The 18,434-nt window shown below is 40.5% G+C and overlaps 1 protein-coding gene across 4 annotated transcripts in view; it reads right to left on the reverse strand.

Moving 5' to 3' along the window:
- RORA (RAR related orphan receptor A) overlaps positions 1 to 18,434 on the reverse strand; it is a 95,116-nt gene that overhangs the window by 23,825 nt on the left and 52,857 nt on the right. For all 4 annotated transcript variants that reach the window (XM_057722652.1, XM_057722651.1, XM_057722650.1 and 1 more), the window contains exon 2: positions 12,960 to 13,045. In XM_057722652.1, the coding sequence (XP_057578635.1) occupies positions 12,960 to 13,045 (86 nt within the window). The remainder of the gene's footprint in view (positions 1 to 12,959; positions 13,046 to 18,434) is intronic.

Raw genomic sequence — 18,434 nt, forward strand, 5'->3', positions numbered from 1 at the left:
GAAATAGCACACACCTTGCCCGGGAGCACACCTTTCATGTGCAGACCAACCGACCCAGAGCCTGGACACCTGAGCCACCTCCCCCCATGTTTCCGCCTCCCTCCCTCCGCCTCCTGACTGTGCTTCCCACTGTGCCCCCCTGCGTGGCATGCTGTGCCGCCTGTTTTTAGGGACCTATGTTATAACAAACTTCTCTCTTCACGGCAGTCATTTCTTGTCTATGTGTCTCCCCTACTTAATGAAAACCAATCCCAGGTGTCATTACAACAGAGCTTATTATTTGCTAGGCACCCTGTGCTTTATGTGGATTCCGTCACTTAATTTTGACAAGGGTAACATGAGGCAGGTGATATCATTTTCCTGGTTTTTAGGTGAAAGAACCTGAGGCTTAGAGAAGCACTAACTCAGAACCAGCCCCCACTCTTACCCGCCAGCCCCCAGCCCCCCAGCATGGGGTAAAGCCAGGATGTGAATTCAAGGTGGTTTAATTCCAGAACTCACACCTTTATCCCTTTTGTTGTTTTTCTGCTTCCTTTGTGTGTCAAAAGGATGCCCACGTGGGGGTTCCACTAGAAGGCAACCATTAAAGGAGGCAGTGTCAAGACACAAGCTACGCATGACAAAGGCGCAAGACGGACCTGCTCTGAAATTATTGTCTTCCTTTGGGTGAGCTCTTTAGCTGGCCCCGTGCCACTGCCCAGGCATTTTACAGATTCTTCTTCTATCGACACCTCCTGACGCAGGTTATTCACATGAGAAAGCCAGTCTCACAATGTCATGACTTTCCCACATTTCTGACCAGGAGGATTATGTCCCCTTTTTTTCACCTTACTTATTTCTAAATTACTCTGGCTCATTTAGGAAACAAACAAAACAATAACAACAACAAATTGACTTCAAGGACACAGTCACTATCATTAAAGATGTCTGAGAAATCATGCCATCAACTGCAAGGCAAATCCACAAGGCTTTCCACGTGCTCTTGGAGCAATGGCACTGAGGCTGGAACCAACGTTTGGAAAAGGACTACACTTCTTCAGATGGCTCAGCTTTTTTTTTCTTTTTTCTTTTTTTTTATTGGAGTATAGTTGATCTACAAGGTTGTGTTAATTTCTGCTACACAGCAAAGTGATTCAGTTATACACATATACACATTCTTTATTTAAATAGTCTTTTCCATGATGGCTTATCACAGGATATTGAGTACAGCTCTCTGTGCATGGATGCCTCAGCTTTGAAGGGTTTGGGGAAAGCAAGCGTGCAAACAGACACACCTTACTCCTTACAACACCATTTATTTCTCACTGAGTCATTTGAGCAAGTGCCTGTGGAAAGTTCAGGGAGTGGCAGCACTAAGAACCAGAGAAGAGACCTTTCTTTTGGATTAAGTTAACAGAGTATGCCCACAAGGCTAGCTATCAAATACCAAACGAGAGGGGTTAGGTGGGGTTATAAGGTGAGAGCGGTGAAGGGAGAAAAAGGGTAAGCCTGAGTGATTCAGACACATTAAGCTTTGCATTTCAGACAGAATGAGGGCTTGGTCTTCCTTTCCTGCCTCCCTTTTCCCTTAAACACACACACACAAAACAAAAAACACAAACCCTCTTCACTTCATTTCCGTATTCCTTGGGGTTTCTCAGAGGATTTGGGCAGTTAAACTGATAAAGTATTTAAAGCTAATGAGCACTAAGAGAAGAAGGATTAAAGAGCAAGAAAGAAGAGGAAGAAAGGTAGAAAGTATGGTGGGTACCTTCCTTCTTACAGGGAGAAGTATGCTTATAAATGTAGAAGCAGGATCTTGACTGGCTGGGGAGCCATCCTGGGGAGGGTCCCACTGAGAAAGGACTAAGCTGAGACCAGTTCTAGGGGCTGGGCAGCTTGAGGCCACACAGAGAGCAGCGACAGCACAAGGCAGTGCTTGGAGTTCTGGGGCGGAACTGAGGAGGATGTATAAAGAAGAAAGTGCTGAAGCTGTGAGTCAGCTGGGAAAGATATTAAAGACACAGTTTTGGAGTTTTATTTCTAAAACCTGACCTAATGAATGACTTCTTTGGCTTTCTTAAACGTTCACTTTTTATGGATGTCAAGATGCATGGAGATATGGCATTATAAACCTGGTGGGCTTGAGCAGAGGGCCACCATGATGAATTTCAGGGTAGGAGACAGCACTTGGGGTGACTGTGGCACACTACCACCACCTAGTGGCAACATACTCACATGCAGTTGTTGCAATACATTAGAATAATACAAACAGGCCTTCAGAGACAAAAGGAAGTAGAGAGATGATCAGATTCAGTAGTTCTCAAACTAGCAAGGTATCAGAATCACCCATGGAGATTTTTTAAAATATATTTTTAAAATTAATTAATTAATCAATTAATTAATTTGGTTGTATCAGGTCTTAGTTGTGGCAGGTGGGCTCCTTAGTTGTGGCATGTGAACTCTTAGTTGTGGCATGCATGCAGGATCTAGTTCCCTGATGAGGGGTCGAACCCAGGCCCCCAGCATTGGGAGCACGGAGTCTTAACCACTGGGCCACCAGGGAAGTCCTTTTTAAAAAAATTAATTCAAATCATTCTCATATTTCTTCTTTTCATTTTAAAAATATTTATTTCTTTTGGTTGTGCTGGGTCTTAGTTACAGCAGGCGGGTCTTCCTTGTGGCATGTGGGATCCTTAGTTGTAGCATGCAGACTCTTAGTTGTGGCATGCAAATTACTCTTAGTTGTGGCATGCGAACTCTTAGTTGCAGCATGCATGCGGGATCTAGTTCCCCGACCAGAGATCAAACCCGGGTCCCCTGCATTGGGAGCATGGAGTCTTAACCACTGCACCACGAGGGAAGTCCCAACCCGTGGAGTTTTTATAAAACACACCTGAGATCTATTGAACCAGAACCTTTGGGGGTATAGTCCCAGATACATATACTTGTTTGAACAACACGAAAGTGCCATTTTTGTAGGTCAAAAAAGAAGAAATGTCATTTTGTATAGTAAAGATTTTAACAAAGTGTCCTGAAGACTCTGCTGCCATCTCCTTGTTAAGAACCAGAGACCTATTCTAGTTTTCTGATTTTGTAGATAAAAAATGAAGCTGAGAATGGTAAGTTATTTGTCCAAGGCTGTCCCACGGCTATGTTATCAGTGCTGGGACTCGAACTCCAGTGTCCTAATTTTAAGTGCAGTGCCCTCCCACACAAGCATCTCTCCTGCAGTGTTGGCCTAACAAAACCCACGTCACACAGTCTTGATTTCCTCACACACGTCAACCTTCTGCCTCCATTTCCACTGCCTCAAAGAAACTCTCCGGTGTTTCCTCCCTTATTTCACCAAGCCTTTCAACGTGCCTTTCATTGAGTTTTATTTCTGGTTTCTGCCTCTGTTTTCTGGAAAATTCTATTGCCTAATTAAAAAAAAAATCTGGCTGTATACTAGGAAATTTTTCATTGATCCCACTAGATTGGAGCTCCCCAGGACCGGGACTGAGGCCATGGGTGTGGGAGAAGGCTGATACCAGGTTGCAAGAGTTGAATGTTAAAGTTCCAGGAATTTTGTGAACCAATTGTTAAACATCACCATTACTAAACATTAACTTATTATTTTATTACTATTTTGCTATCATCCTTATTCTTGAGGTTATTTACATTAATTATATCTGAATGGTGGAGATACTGCATAACGGTGTGCTGCTGTGCACCTCTTCCTTATCCTGAGTGCAGTGCAACCTCACTTGGGGAGGTTTGAAATTGACCATGTGCCGAGAGTATTTACACCACAGACACTGGCAAGTGCTACGAACTGGGGCTTGATTTATTGCTCTGCTTACTGTCTAGATTTAAAAAGTGCTGAAGATAAATTAGGAGTTCGGGATTAACATATACACACTACTAAATATAAAGTAGGTAATGAATAAGGACCTACTGTATAGCACAGGGAATCCACTCAATACTCTGTAATAATCTATATGGGAAAAGAATATGAAAAAGAATAGATACATGTACATACATAACTGAGTCACTTTGCGGTATACCTGAAACTAACATGACATTGTAAATCAACTATATTTCAATAAGAGTTTTTAAAAAGTGATGAAGAAAATGGTAATGATGAGGGTTGAATTTAAAAGTATGTCATGTCTGTAGCCATCACATTGTGAAGAGCACACAAAAAATGTGAAGAAATATTTCTCTGGCTTTTAAAAACTACTATCTGATTCGGCAAAGAAGTCGCTCACGTCCTCACTGACGAATGAGTGAAGTTCCAAAACAGGTTTTTCCTTGTTTCACTTTCCTCTTATTCATTAATGTAAACGAAAAATGTTGGCACTACAGTCTTTGGTCAACTGCAACCACAGGTATGGATGTAAGAGTTCAGCAAAAGTCAATGAGCACATTCCGTGAGGATCGTCCGTCTGTATATTATATACTCTGCTTATAATAAAGTAATGTCGATTTTACTACTTGTAAATTGTACAAAATTATATCAGTGACACGTACACTAAAGTTATGAATATACATATAGACACTGCTTTCCAGAGAGTCGGGTGTTAAAAACTGAGCAGCACGTGACTGGACCGAGCCCAGCCCCTGCCGAATCCCCAGCTTTCCACCAGGCTGTCTGAGTGGCCCCTCCCTATTTTGGACAGGCATGTACCCAAAGTTGTGGCTTGGTCTTCTATAGCCCTGTCACCCCCACCACAGACACACACATATGACCACACTCTCCAGCAACTTCAGCCGAATGACTGTATCTTTCTTTTTTCTTACTGAAGTATAGTTGATATACTACGTTGTGTTAATTTGTGCTGTACAGCAAAGTGACTCAGTTATACACATATACCTTCTTTTTTATATTCTTTTCCATTACGGTTTATCACAGGATAGTGAATATAGTTTTTCTCTGTGCTCTACAGTAGGACCTTGCTGTTTCTCCACTCTCTATATACTGAATGGCTTCATTCCAAACAGAACATTTCCTGACCCACCGACCATTTTTCCAGCCTCTTCTCCTCCAGAGTTTTCTTGCTCAAAGGTAGCACCTTCAACCCAGATACTCAAGGCAGAGAGATGGGCTTCCCTGCCTCCTCCCAACCCACATCCATGCAGTCACTAAATTAGGCTGCTTCTGGTCACCTTCATATTTCTCAAATCCATCTACCTTTCTCCATCTTTACTGCAATTTTCTCAGGTTCCCACATCTACCATCTCCTGAGTGGGTTATTACACAGCCTCCTCACTGCTCCCTGCTTCCATCTTCACTCCCTCCAATCCATCTTCACACAGTCACTGAAGATCTCTTTCTAAAAACAGAAACCAGATCAAGTCCCTTCCCTGCTTATGAGCCCTCAATGGCTCCTTACTGATGACCAGGCTATGACCACCTGTCCAGGCAGCTCCCTCCTCTTCTCAAAGTCACACTCTGGCCAAACCTAAACCACTGTGTTCACAGTTCCTCTGAGGACACCCTTCCCCGCAACCTTCCTGGAAGGTCTCCTCTTCTCTCCTGCTCTCATTCTCTTTTTTTTTTATAAATTTATTTGTTTATTTATTTATTCATTTTTGGCTGTGTTGGGTCTGTTGCTGTGTGCAGGCTGTCTGTAGTCGCGGCAAGCAGGGGCTACTCTTCATTGCAATGTGCGGGCTTCTCACTGTGGTGCCTTCTCTTTGTTGCAGAGCACGGGCTCTCCGTGCATGGGCTTCAGCAATTGTGGCACTCAGCCTCAGCAGTTGTGGCTTATGGGCTCCAGAGCGCAGGCTCAGTAGTTGCGGTGCACAGGCTTAGTTGCTCCCTGGCATGTGGGATCTTCCCGGACCAGGGATCAAACCCATGTCCCCTGCATTGGCAGGCAGATTCTTAACCCCTGTGCCACCAGGGAAGTCCCTCCTCTTCTCTTGAGAATTCGCTTTCTCTGACTGCCCTTCCCAAGGCTGGTTGAGGGACCCCTCCCCTGTGCACCCCTTATAGCCCTTAACTTGCTATATTACTAATTTGTCTCCCTCACTGCCCACTTTGTTTCTTTGTTTCCAGTAGCTAACCTAGTACTTGGAGCAGTCAACAAACGCTTGTGAAATGAATGACCAGAGGAAAAATGATGCCAGTGATCAGAACAGTGGTGACAATCATATGCTGAGCCCCGGTTCTATACCAGGCACTGTGGAGGACACTTCGCAAACATGATTTACTTGCAATTCACAACAACCTTGCAAAGCAGATACTTTTATATCTGTTTACAAATGAGAAAATGACAGTTCAGAGACGTTAAACCATGTATCCAAACTCACACAGCAGGTGAAGATTGGAGCCAGGATTTGAAACCCAGAACCCTGGGTGCATCTTGACCCAAAGGCCAGAGACTTCTTACTACACTAACCGAAAGGCACCCAGACAAACATGTGGGGCGGACCAAACAAAAACCCAAACAAAAAACCAAACAAGTATAAAAGCCTCACTTTTCAGCTGTGCAAAGTTCCACATAATGGTTCTGACACAAGGTGAGGGAGATGGCATTTTATAGGGTATCGAATACCAGGTTTACAAATGTAGGAAAACACTACCCTTTGCTAGGTCTCCTTAAGAAGAAGCTTTGAAATAGCCGTGGCATTTCCTACTGAGGTTATTGCTGGTTTTGCCCCCAGGTGGGTGTTGGCTGGACAGAGACCTGTGGGTGTGGCTGGGAAAGTGCCAGGGGAGTGGGGTCTGGCTCTGAGGGGCTCCCCTCCTGCTCGGGGCTCCTTCCCAGTGAGCCACAGGCTCAAATGCTGATCTGATGTTTGGTCTTTTGACAATTTTCACTTAATGAATGGATTCCTACAGTTCATCAACATACCCACTTCCACTTCTGTATACACATATGTCTTAATTAGCTGCTCATTGGCTGTTTAATTACAAGAAAACAGCTGACAGCTGCCTTGCTGAATTCTAATGGCAGACGCGTTGGAATGGCTACACATTTGCTTTTGATAACCAAGATTTATTCATAACTCTGTGATGTATTGTGAACCCTCATACGCCTGAGGAGATTATTGTTTTTTCTAATCCAACCGAAATGTTGGGATCCGGGGGACTATGGACATGGGAATCCCTCTCGTTGCATTTCTGAGGCTGAGAAGAGCAGAGACTCCTAGACGGAAAAGCATGATCTCTGTTTCAAGTTTATTTATCTTGGGAACTTTCTGTTGGAATGTTCGGAAGTATGGGGGCGAGGAAGAAGAAATATCTTTGGATAAACGTGGGCAGAAAGTTAAGGATTTAAAGTTAAGAAAGAAGATAATTGGCAACTTAATTTTATTGAGGGGGAGAGAGAGGGCATGCATACATTAAAATCAGAGAGAGGAAGAGGCAGAATAAATGATAAAGTTAAAATGGAGGGAGGAGGCAGGAATAACAGTCCCCAAGGAAGCAAATGAAGAAGGAAATTTGGTCTTTAGAAAAGAACAGGAAACCTCATTCGCCAAAGTGTGCTGGTAAGGCCCCACGCTCGCTCGGCATCTGGTGGCAATAAATCATGGAAATGCGGATCTCCTCAACCACTTTCTCCCTCAACAGTGACTGGCCTCCCCGTAGAATTGTATGTGTAAATGATCTCTAATTAAAGCTGACCTCATGTGTCATCTTTGGTAAGTGGAGATGCCTGCTTTGCCATACGATGAACTGCCACCCTCAGATCCAATGCATGGACACATTCAGCAACAGTGATTCCCAGGCAAGCACGAGAGGCCCTACTCTGAGACAGACACCATGTTAGACCCTATCTACGACAAAGTCACAAGCCCGGAATCTTCTGTGAGCTGAGGCACGATTAAGACCAAACCAAAGAAACCCCAAAAAACAAACAAAAAAGCCCCCTCAAATATCCAAATCATCTTGATGCAAATTGGGGTTTAACACATTCTATCACTTGTGCATTTATTTCATCACAGGCTTGGAAGATTTTTGCTAAATAAAACATTTGTTCTTGTCACCTTTATATAACAGAAATGAAACTCTGATGTCACAGGATGTAATAAAAGCCAAGTCTAATTTTCATTTTAAACGGCTAGCTCTAATACTGGGGCCAAGTGTTCTAAAACATGAAAGTAAAAATCTTGTGCATGAATGTACCAATGCTGAAAAGTGGACAAAATTGATCCAGGGCTAGTGATATTTTACAACTGAAATAAAAATATTAGAATCCTTTAAAAAACAATTTGGGCCTAAAAGGAACATTTATGGATATGCATTTTTAACCTAATACATAAAAAGCTCCAGAAAACACTTTAACTCTTTCAGGGGAAAAAAAAAAAAAGTACCAATTATACATTCTGGATATCTTTGAAAAGATTTTTTATTGTTACTCTCAGAGAGCATATTTGTTAATGCAAAGAAACTATTCCAAGTCCTCCCTTTCCTGGGTGGAAGAGGAAGCCTTGCATAAGACATCATTTTCAATGTATTAACTGATGGATAAATATTTGACACATGAATAGACTCTATTCTTAGATTTATCATGAGGCAAAGGGTCTTAAATGTAATCAGAAATCAATTCACGAACTTCAATACTCAATTGTGCATTATTATTTAAGAAGTTACAACTGAATGATAATCATAGCTACTACTGCTTCATGATATAAAGGAAAGTTGCTATGAGAGTAAATCCTAAGAGTTTTCATCACAAACAGAAAAAATTTTTTTTCTTCTTTTCTTTTGATTGTATCTGCAGTTGACTCTTGAACAATGCCGGGGCTGGGGTTATAGACCCCGGCGCAGGGAAAAAATCTGAGTTTAACTTTTGACTGCCCCCAAACTTAACTACTAATAGTCTACAGTTGACCAGAAATCTTACTGATAACATAAACAGCTGACTAACAAAAATTTTGTATGTTGTTATACTGTATTCTTACAATAAAGTAAGCTAGAGAAAAGAAAATATTATTTAAAAAAATCATACGGAAGAGAAAACACATTGACAGTACTGTACTGTATTTAACAATACCATAAGTTTATGTCCTCTGTTTTCAAGGTGAGTTGTCTGTCTGTCGGCATCTACATCCATATTATCGTATATGATACAGGAGACCTTATATGTATTACCAATATTAGACATCAAAAAAGAAAAGATGATGTTAAAAAGAAATTCATATTTATTTACAAATATTTTTTCCAATGTTTATCAAAAAAAATCCATATAAGTAAGCGGATCCATGCAGTTCAAACCCGTGTTGTTCAAGGGTGAACTGTGTACAAGAAGACGGATGTTAGCTGAAACTCTTGTGGTAATCATTTCGCAAGCCATGTAAGTCAAGCCATTACGCTTGAATGCCTTAAACGTACACCGTAACGTATGTCAATTATTTTTCAACAAAATTGGGAAAAAGTTATGGTAGATCTCCAAAGTCTAAAAAGATATGGACTGAAACCTCTGTGTGTGTGTTTTTAATCTTGAGATAAATTTTTCATCCTCCTCCTCTAAGCAGCCACCGTATCTAACACTGAAGCTAGGAACTGAAGTTGAATGATAGAACCATTTCTTGAAAGAAAGCCTCAACCAATAGCCGCTTTTCTATAAACACTTCAGCATTTGTATTCACTTTGAAGATCTAACCTTAACCCTAACATCTGCAGCCTTTCGTTTTATTTCTGGTCTTCTGCACTGTCCCCATGCTCCATGACCTGGCCCCTCCTCCCTGCCAGGCCTGCCCAGCTTACCTTACACACCCTGTTAGTGCTCACCCAGGGCTGGGACTAAAGTCTGTTCCCAGAACTCAGAAACGTCTTTATTGACAGAACTAAGCTCTTGTAGGCCTGGATTCAATGGTCTTCTTAAATGAAATATTCAGGGCTGGCCCAGTGCTAGTACACTGTTCCTTTATTATTTCCAAAGAACAAGGAAAATATTTTTATGATGAAAACCTTGGCATAACAGAGCTCTTAAATATTTTGGGATTTCCCTGGTGGCGCAGCGGTTAAGAATCTGCTGCCAATGCAGGGGACATGAGTTCTATCCCTGGTCTGGGAAGATCCCACATGCCGTGGAGCAACTAAGCCCGTGTGCCACAACTACTGAACCCACGCACTGCAACTACTGAAGACCGTGCGCCTAGAGCCTGTGCTCCGCAACAAGAGAAGCCACTGCCATGAGTAGCCCGCACACTGCAGTGAAGAGCAGCCCACACTCGCCACAACTAGAGAAAGCCTGCGCACAGCACCGAAGAACCAAAGCAGCCAATACAGACATACATACATAAATAGATAAATTTATTTTAAAAAATACATTCACAAAGCAATTAGCTCAGGAAATGACAGTCATTTTTGCTCTCTCATTTGATATCTATTTATATACCTAATTAGAAATTTTCATTAAGTCTAATGATAGTATCACAGAGATAAATTATTTACAGTTTGTCACAATACAACCACCTTCACCTGGTTAGAACATGATAAATGATTAACATCGGGGGCAAAAGCAGAAGTCTCTTGACTTCACTGAAACTAGAGATAAAAATGTTAGCTGTAATGTACATACTACTATATATAAAATAGATAACCAACAAGGACTTACTGTATAGCACAGGGAACTATACTCAATATTTTGAAATAACCTTTAAGGGGAAAAGAATCTGAAAAAGATTCTGAATCACTGTGCTGTACACCTGAAACAACCATGACATCGTAAATCAACTATACTTCAATTAAAACAATGTTAGTTGTGGCAGAAACTATGATATAGAGCAAATACTACATGCATCGAATATAAACATATATCACCGTATGGGTCCCAGAATGGGCACAGGCCCAATCTGTTAATAAAGTTAAGTTTTAATTGTTTGCTTTTGTGATTTCCATCGTATAAAGTCAATAGAAAAGAGAAACAGAACTGCAGATAACTGAAAAAGACTTTGGCACTGAAGCTGTACAAGTTCTGGAAGGGAAACTAGAAAAATGACGACAGTGAAATAATAGCTGCCCTTTGTTTTCTTACTGCTTTTATTTTTGTCGTAAATAAACACTGGGTTAAAAAGAAAACACACATTGTTTATGCCTCTGTAAACACCGTGGTACTCAGAGAATTCAAATATTATTGAATAGCATTTTGTTAATTAATCTTATGAATTACTGGGGTGTTTCCTATGAAGTAGCCCCCACCTTCTCCCTGGTTCTGCCCTGGACGCCATTCCTAGGTATTGTGCTCAATTCAGTTTGCCACATAAAACTACATGTGGCATTACTGAGAAACACAGAGGGTGATCAGTTTCGTGAACAGCATGAAGCTGCATGTGGTTAATGCCTGGGACCGTGAGCATTAAGAAAATACCTAGGTGATAGGCAATGCACAAAAATCAAGTCCGCTTGGAACTGCTTGTAGGGGAGCACTGCTGTCTACACACCCTTCATCAAGAAAGGCCAAGCCACCCTCTCACAGTGCTAAGAAGGTGCGTCCACAGGGTGGGTGAGAGTGAAGCGTGAGAGCTGCCCAGCTACATCCCCTGAATTAACCCCCAAAACAACGCAGTGACAGCTGTTACAGGCAGATTCCTCTTTTGCTTACATCTTGGGATAACACGGGCCAGGCAGTTGATTTTATTTTGTTTAATTTTAATTCATTAATTAATTTGGAGGTAGGGCAAATTGAGGAAATAATTTTTTTCCTTGGTAATCCAGAACCTTGAGGTGGTCTTGAGGGTACCATAGAGATGAATCATTCAAAATCCCTTTTGAGTAGAAAGCTCTCTATTCTTAATGGTGGGTGAATTTTTTTAATAAAATGAAGTATGGTAGGTGGTGTGCAGAAATCTCAAGCTTCCCTAAGACAGGATCAATATGAAGCATTTATATAAGTACAAAGTGGCAGATGTTACAATGATTAATAGTAAAACAAAGATGTAAGGAAATTACAAGGCAAATTTCCCTGAAGTCTCCCAGTAGTTATTTGTGTCTGAAGGTGATTTTGTATTTTATGACATTGTATTTTTTAGTGTCATTAAAAGAAAGCTAACCAGATCTGTGGATTTTATTTTTTGCTTCAGCTTCCAAATGCTTTAGGGCTAATTCAGGCCTGGTTCAGTGGCAAACAACTGTCTCAGAGGTCTCCTGCATGTCTAAATAGCTTCTCTCCTGTTTATTTTGCACTGTTTTATTCTGTAAGCTCACTCAAGGCTCTTCCAATATACGCAGGATTTAAATCTTAATACATTGAAATTTGAATAACGGAGGCAATCTAGGTTCGGGGGTCTTGAATGATTAGCATAAACATCTCTATTTTCCATTCCCACATCATGCATGTGCTGTCCATGTTGCCCTGAGATCAGTATCAGTAATAATTAAAATAGTAACAACAGCAATAAGATTATTAGATTTAAGTAGCACTTTTCATTTTATAAGGACTTTTATTTACAGTTTTTATCTTTATTCTTGGGACAGTTCCTAAAGGTAGGAAGATGCCACTTCACAGATGAAGAAAGAGAGTCACTAAAAGATGAAGACATGCCCAAAACAATATGGACAAGTGGCGGTCCCAGGGCCAGAACTCAATTCTTTCCAAAAACCTTGCCATGATTTGGCCAGATGTGTCAACATCTGTGTGCCAACAATAAGACTTTCAATCACATTCCCATTGAACTTCTTTGAAACACCTTCTTATAAAGCTTATAACAGGGACACTACAGAAGTCTAGAGCCATCTCTCTTTTGAAAAAAGATAACCAAAGAGATATTTCATCAGTTCAATCAATTCTGGGATCGGAAGTGACAAACAAGCCACACTCAAATACTTTTCTCCAGCGTCCCGTTATTTTGATGGGAAGCATAAAAATATCTATATATCTTCCTTGATTGTGATGAACACCCACATATTTATTCTGTCCTGTCATTTCTCATCACTCAAAATGCCAAGCAGTTGAATTTTTAGGCATGATAGAAGTAAAATATAAAAGTCACAAAGATACATCCTCACATTAATAGAAACAACAACAATTAAAAAGGCTTACCTTGCAGCCTTCACATGTAATGACACCGTAATGGATTCCTGATGATTTGTCTCCACAGATCTTGCATGGAATAATTTCAATTTGAGCTGCAACAGAAGCACGCAACCAGTTAATTACATTTCCTTTTAAACACCTTATAAAAGCGTTCCCTGATCAGCATTTGTATAGTGAAAACTAATAACCTGCTAAACATTATACTGCATTAACTATTCATTGCTGAACTGTGAGGGTCCCCCTAGAGCCCTGGACTAAATTATGGCTGCTGTTATAGAATAGCTTTCGGGTTATTAAAATGGGTCATTGGAGAAGGTGTTTAAGAACCCACAAGAAGACTGGAATCAGCATTTCAAAACCTTCAAGAACTAGAGAGTTCGCAGTTTAGGCCTCAGAGCAAAGCAGATACTAAAATGTTTCCTCCGATCTCATTTTCCATCATTATTTTTAAAAGGTCATCATCAATCTGTCTTGGCTGAGCATTGCAGCTCGGCTGGCGGAGAAAAATAGACTCCAAAAAGTCAAGACTACTTAGGAAAATGATTCAATTCAAAATATTAATAAGTTACACATGATGGTAAGAATTCCTTACTCATCTTTTTTAAATTAACGTACTTGCCATGTGTTAAAAATTAGTCCACTTGTGTACAATCAAAACCTTTCAACCATGAAGTGAATATCCTATCTGAATTTAATAATAATGAATCTGGACAAATAGAATATGTAGCTTCTGAGTTCTTTACATTGGAAATTGATTTTCTAGTACAGTGTGCATGTGTTTCTATCTAACAGATTACTTGAAGCTGCCTCATAGTGGAAGAATAACCAAGTAACTAAAATATATTACACCAAAGTTCACAAATATGATAAAGCACATTTCTAAGCAAACACATTAAATCTTGAGCAGAGTTGGAAACAGTATAATTAAGGACTAAAAAATAACCTAAGGAATAGAATAATTAGGCAAAACAAAGTACTTGCACCACCTATTAAATATAATTTATATGTGAAATAAAGAACCAAAACTGAGCTGTATATACAGCATGACAACGTTTACCGGTTTACCTGGAATGCTCCGTTACACTAAATTTATTTTCCATGGTTTGCACTACCGGATATCATGTAAGATTACCTACTAAGTCACACACACAAACACAGTTGCACGTGCCCAAGTATATTTCATTTTCATAAAGCCCCTATCTAGTGCCATGCCTCACACAAAGCAGTGACTTAGTCTAAGGAATGCATTGCAGGATGTAAGAAACACACATCCACAGAGCCTTCTTCCAACCTAATCTCATATCCTGAGGTAATTTGCACAACCACCTACTCTGGATTTGACACAATGTTGTATTCACTACTTCGAAAAAGCACACATTAAATTACTGGATTTAACCTCATTATAAACCACATATTCCTGCTAACTTCCTTTCAAGGGGACTACAAGTACTGCAGTGCTTTTTTGTGAGTCCTTTTCCTATCAATCACTTTTAGTGTTGACATACTGAATTTCATCGTCCAGAATTAGAGACTGTACAAAATCTCACATTCAATAAATGCGCTGTAATCTTGAAGACTTCTAATACCCCAATAACGCTGTCTAATATGTCTATTCTGAGTTATGCAACTTAATATGCTATAAGATCACGCTTAACAAAAACGATCATCTTCAAATTGGCCTCCTCATCTTAGAGACTAGCTTGATTTCTTCAAGGAAAATTCTTTGTGAAATCTAAACTCTAATAACATTTCACACTTTTGACCTCTCCAATATTGTTACTATACAGTCAAGGCAAAGTTTTGTGCCACAGATTGCCTGCAACTCTAGAGAGAGAGGGTTACGTCCGATGCTTTTCAGAGACTTACAAAAGCCAAGTGGTAATAGAGAAATTCTGAAAGGTGATATCAGCTGAAAGTTGCCTGGATTTTCCCACAGGAATTAACTAGTCTGTAATGAGAACCAGTCTCCCCCATCCCAACGCCTAAGGAAGAGAATAATTAAGCAACACGAAGTACTTGGACAATTTATTAAATAAAACTTATATAAGAAATAAAAAAGACAGACACTGAGCTGCTTCTGCTTATGTCTTACCTCAAGCTGTAATCACAGAAATTAGACTTAGACACATCTTGTTAGGCCCTATAGTTTACGTCAGCATCAAAACTAAAAGCAACACTAGCACTAAACTTGGGCCTTTCAAGAGTTATTTTCATTCCATCTTAGTAACCGAGAGATCAAGCGTATCTATTTAGTCCTTTATAAGATAGGAAAGCTCTGGGCAGGCCACATAGGGAACAGTGAGTAAAACTGTATGTATCTGGATCAAATGGAAACTGGTGTATTATTGTTCACTCTGCCTGGACTCCTAGTGGATGACCCATGAGAAGTGACATGATGATATTTAAGGTAGTGGCCAAAATGCCTACTAAAGGCTCCTGTAATCTTGCAAGTGATCTGGAGATCTGGCAGGGAGGGTCTGATTACAATGGGGGTGCCCCTGGCATTGACACCCCAGGTAGCACTTCTACCCTTGGAATGGCTCTCAGCCTGGCTGGGGAGAGGGTGGGAGTGAGAGTTGGGAAAGTCATTGTAGTATAAATCCAGAGTTTGGTGCCACTACTGCCAGAGGACCACTGGCCTAAGTCAGGCCCCCTAACTTGTGGTCTCAGCCTTGCTTCCACTCCCAGTGTCTTTCAGATCTGGAGGGCACTCAAGCTGAGACAGTTTATAACTCTTTATGGAGGCCAAGATGCTTAGTATGTAGACTGGCCTGCATTTGCAAGTGAGGGGCCATTTGCCTAGACCTTTGCCCCCCACAACTGTGTCTGTGCTTGGCTCCAGTGGGCAATGTTGGCCAAAGATTCCGAACTAGTTAGAACAAGCTTCCTGAGGAATCTCATGGTGAGGTGATGGGAGGGTTCTCCAAAGCCAGGTTCTGATATTCTGATTGGTTGGATTAAACTGTTCTACTAGCCTACCCCCTTGGGTGGCTCTCTTATCTCAGCAGACAATTTCAGTTGCAAGTGCTCTTTAGGAAATGACTAAAATCCACTTGCTCCAAGGAACAAATTCTCTGAAAGTGATCTGATCATGTATTGATCTTGCCAGAAAGCCAACATTTGCAGATCGGAGCGGGGCACTTAATCTTCCATTTCATCCAACAATGCACAAAACCCACCTCCCTCCACCTTTTAGTCAATTTATAGAATTCAAACGTATCAAGGAGAAAAAAAAAAGTCAATGCCTTACAAATTTTTCAAAAAGAAAGCAGCTTAGTTCCATAAATTTGAGTTTTTAGACCAATAAGAGCGAAAAGGACAAAAATCCCCTTGCCCTTTGCTTTCCATCCCTCAGGCTTTTCCACTTCCTAACAGGCAGTGTTGTGTCTTTTCAAAATAATCTTCCTGTAACAAAAATTATGAGTCTTGGCCCATGTATATACTGCACACATTAACTCAGTCGGTATTTCAAAGCATGAAATCTGTCAGACACCACTACTGTCACAAGTATATTGATTAAATTAGTCCACATCCATATTCATGCAGCAAAGAGGTTTATTGTGTAGTGGAATATCTGAAGCAAGACACACGTATAACCATGAATTGGCTTAACAATGAGCGATCTTGCTATGAAAAATTCTAATTTGCCCACATTTTCAGCTCTATTGCCTAAATAATTTGCTCTTTCATGCACCCTAAATAATTCAAGCAGGCTCTCCACACCTGCACAGGCAAATTTCTGCACTTTCAAGGAGCTGACAACAAGTGCAGCGGGGCGTCAGGAAATCCTAGAATGCAGGTGTGCTAATTAGCCAAGCGGTCCTTAGCTGGGCTGTCATTGAGAGGTGCACCTCCGTAAAAAAGTTTGCTTTTTACTTTTCATTATAAAAGGTAAAAAGACACTGGTGTTCTTCACACCTTGCTTGTTCCTCAGGACCTATTTCTGGATTTATTGTAGTCCAGAGAAAAATGCCCATTCTCCCCAAGAATTAAAAAATACAATTGCACAGGAATTGTACCCATCACTTCATTCTGTGGGTGAATAGTGATCTCTTGATGATAATCTAAATAGATTGATAATCGAAAATATTTAACATGTATTTGGGGCTATAAAGTCTCAGGCATTATCTAATTTCCTGTTCCAACAACTCTGTGAGGTAGGTGGTATCATTATCATCACTATCTGCATTTTTTAGGTGAGAAAACTGAAGCTCAGAAAGACTAAATAACTTGCCCAAAGTCAGAGAGCTAAGAAGAGGTAAGGCTGGAATTTGGACACATTTTGGTGCTTAACTCAAAAGCTTATTCCCTCTCCACCCCCACGCCCCTTTCTCATCATACTGAACAGTCAAGCTAAGTCACTCCAATAACAAACATCAGGAACACACTGCTCTTGGTAGGAAACCATTAACCAAGGATCAAAGACATCTCACAAGTAATCTGGTTAAACTTAATACTACTCAAGATGTCTTTCTGAGAGTTACCTGACTAGTTTATAACTGGAAATAATCAACTTCCTAAGACCATTCCTCTCAATTTTATAAAATTTCAAGTAGCGTTTTTGACCTTAGGGTGACCAATACCAATGTTAAACACGCCTTAAGACTGGGAAAATTACTTCACCTGCCTCTCTGAGTCTCAGTTTCCTCTCTGAAGATTCAACGATTCAATGTATAAACGACACAGCACACGTGATTATTTTATACAGTACTCCACATATATGCACATCACACAATTCTTAGAAACAGTTGGCACTCAAAACACAGTTATTGTTATTGTTGATAAGAAATCCTGCCTTATAGCGAAATGAAATTCTTTTCTGCAGACTTCAATCTCTTCCCAAAGTGGGGATGAAGGAAAGCGGCTTATCCTCCAAATAATATGACAGGCAGTTCGTAACCAGCTACCACAGCAATCCTTTACCACGGTGGCCCTTAACTGTTTGCTGCAACATAGCAGCATGTTGTAATCAGTGTGGGGTGTGCCACCAGGCATTTGTTGCTAATAATAGTAAAAAAATAAAGTTTTTATTGGTTCAAAATAAACTAACACGGACCTAAGTTTACCCCAATAATATCTTTCACTCATTGCACAACCATAAACTTTCTAGAATTGGACTGAACAGGGTGGGGTTACTGCTGGCTTGCCAGGAAATGGCCAAACCTTGGGTACACCCATGACAACATGTCACACATGTGAATGCCAAGCAATTTTGTGTGTCTTGCAAAAACTGCTGAGAACTGCTACTTAAAAAAACAACAACAAACCAAAAACCAATTAAAAAAACCAACTATCTTTACACCAATCTGTTGACAGTGTTTTTCCTGGAGGACTTAGAATATGGAGGACTTTTCACCTGCTATGTCACATATTTCTGTAATGTTTGAATTTTTTACAACCAGCATGTATTACTTTTGTAAGCAGAAAAACCAATAAGGATTAAAGAGAAAAACCCTAAGGCATTTGATTTTATTTTCAGCA

This window comes from Hippopotamus amphibius, chromosome 2 (genome assembly GCF_030028045.1).
Source record: "Hippopotamus amphibius kiboko isolate mHipAmp2 chromosome 2, mHipAmp2.hap2, whole genome shotgun sequence".
NCBI lineage: Eukaryota > Metazoa > Chordata > Mammalia > Artiodactyla > Hippopotamidae > Hippopotamus > Hippopotamus amphibius.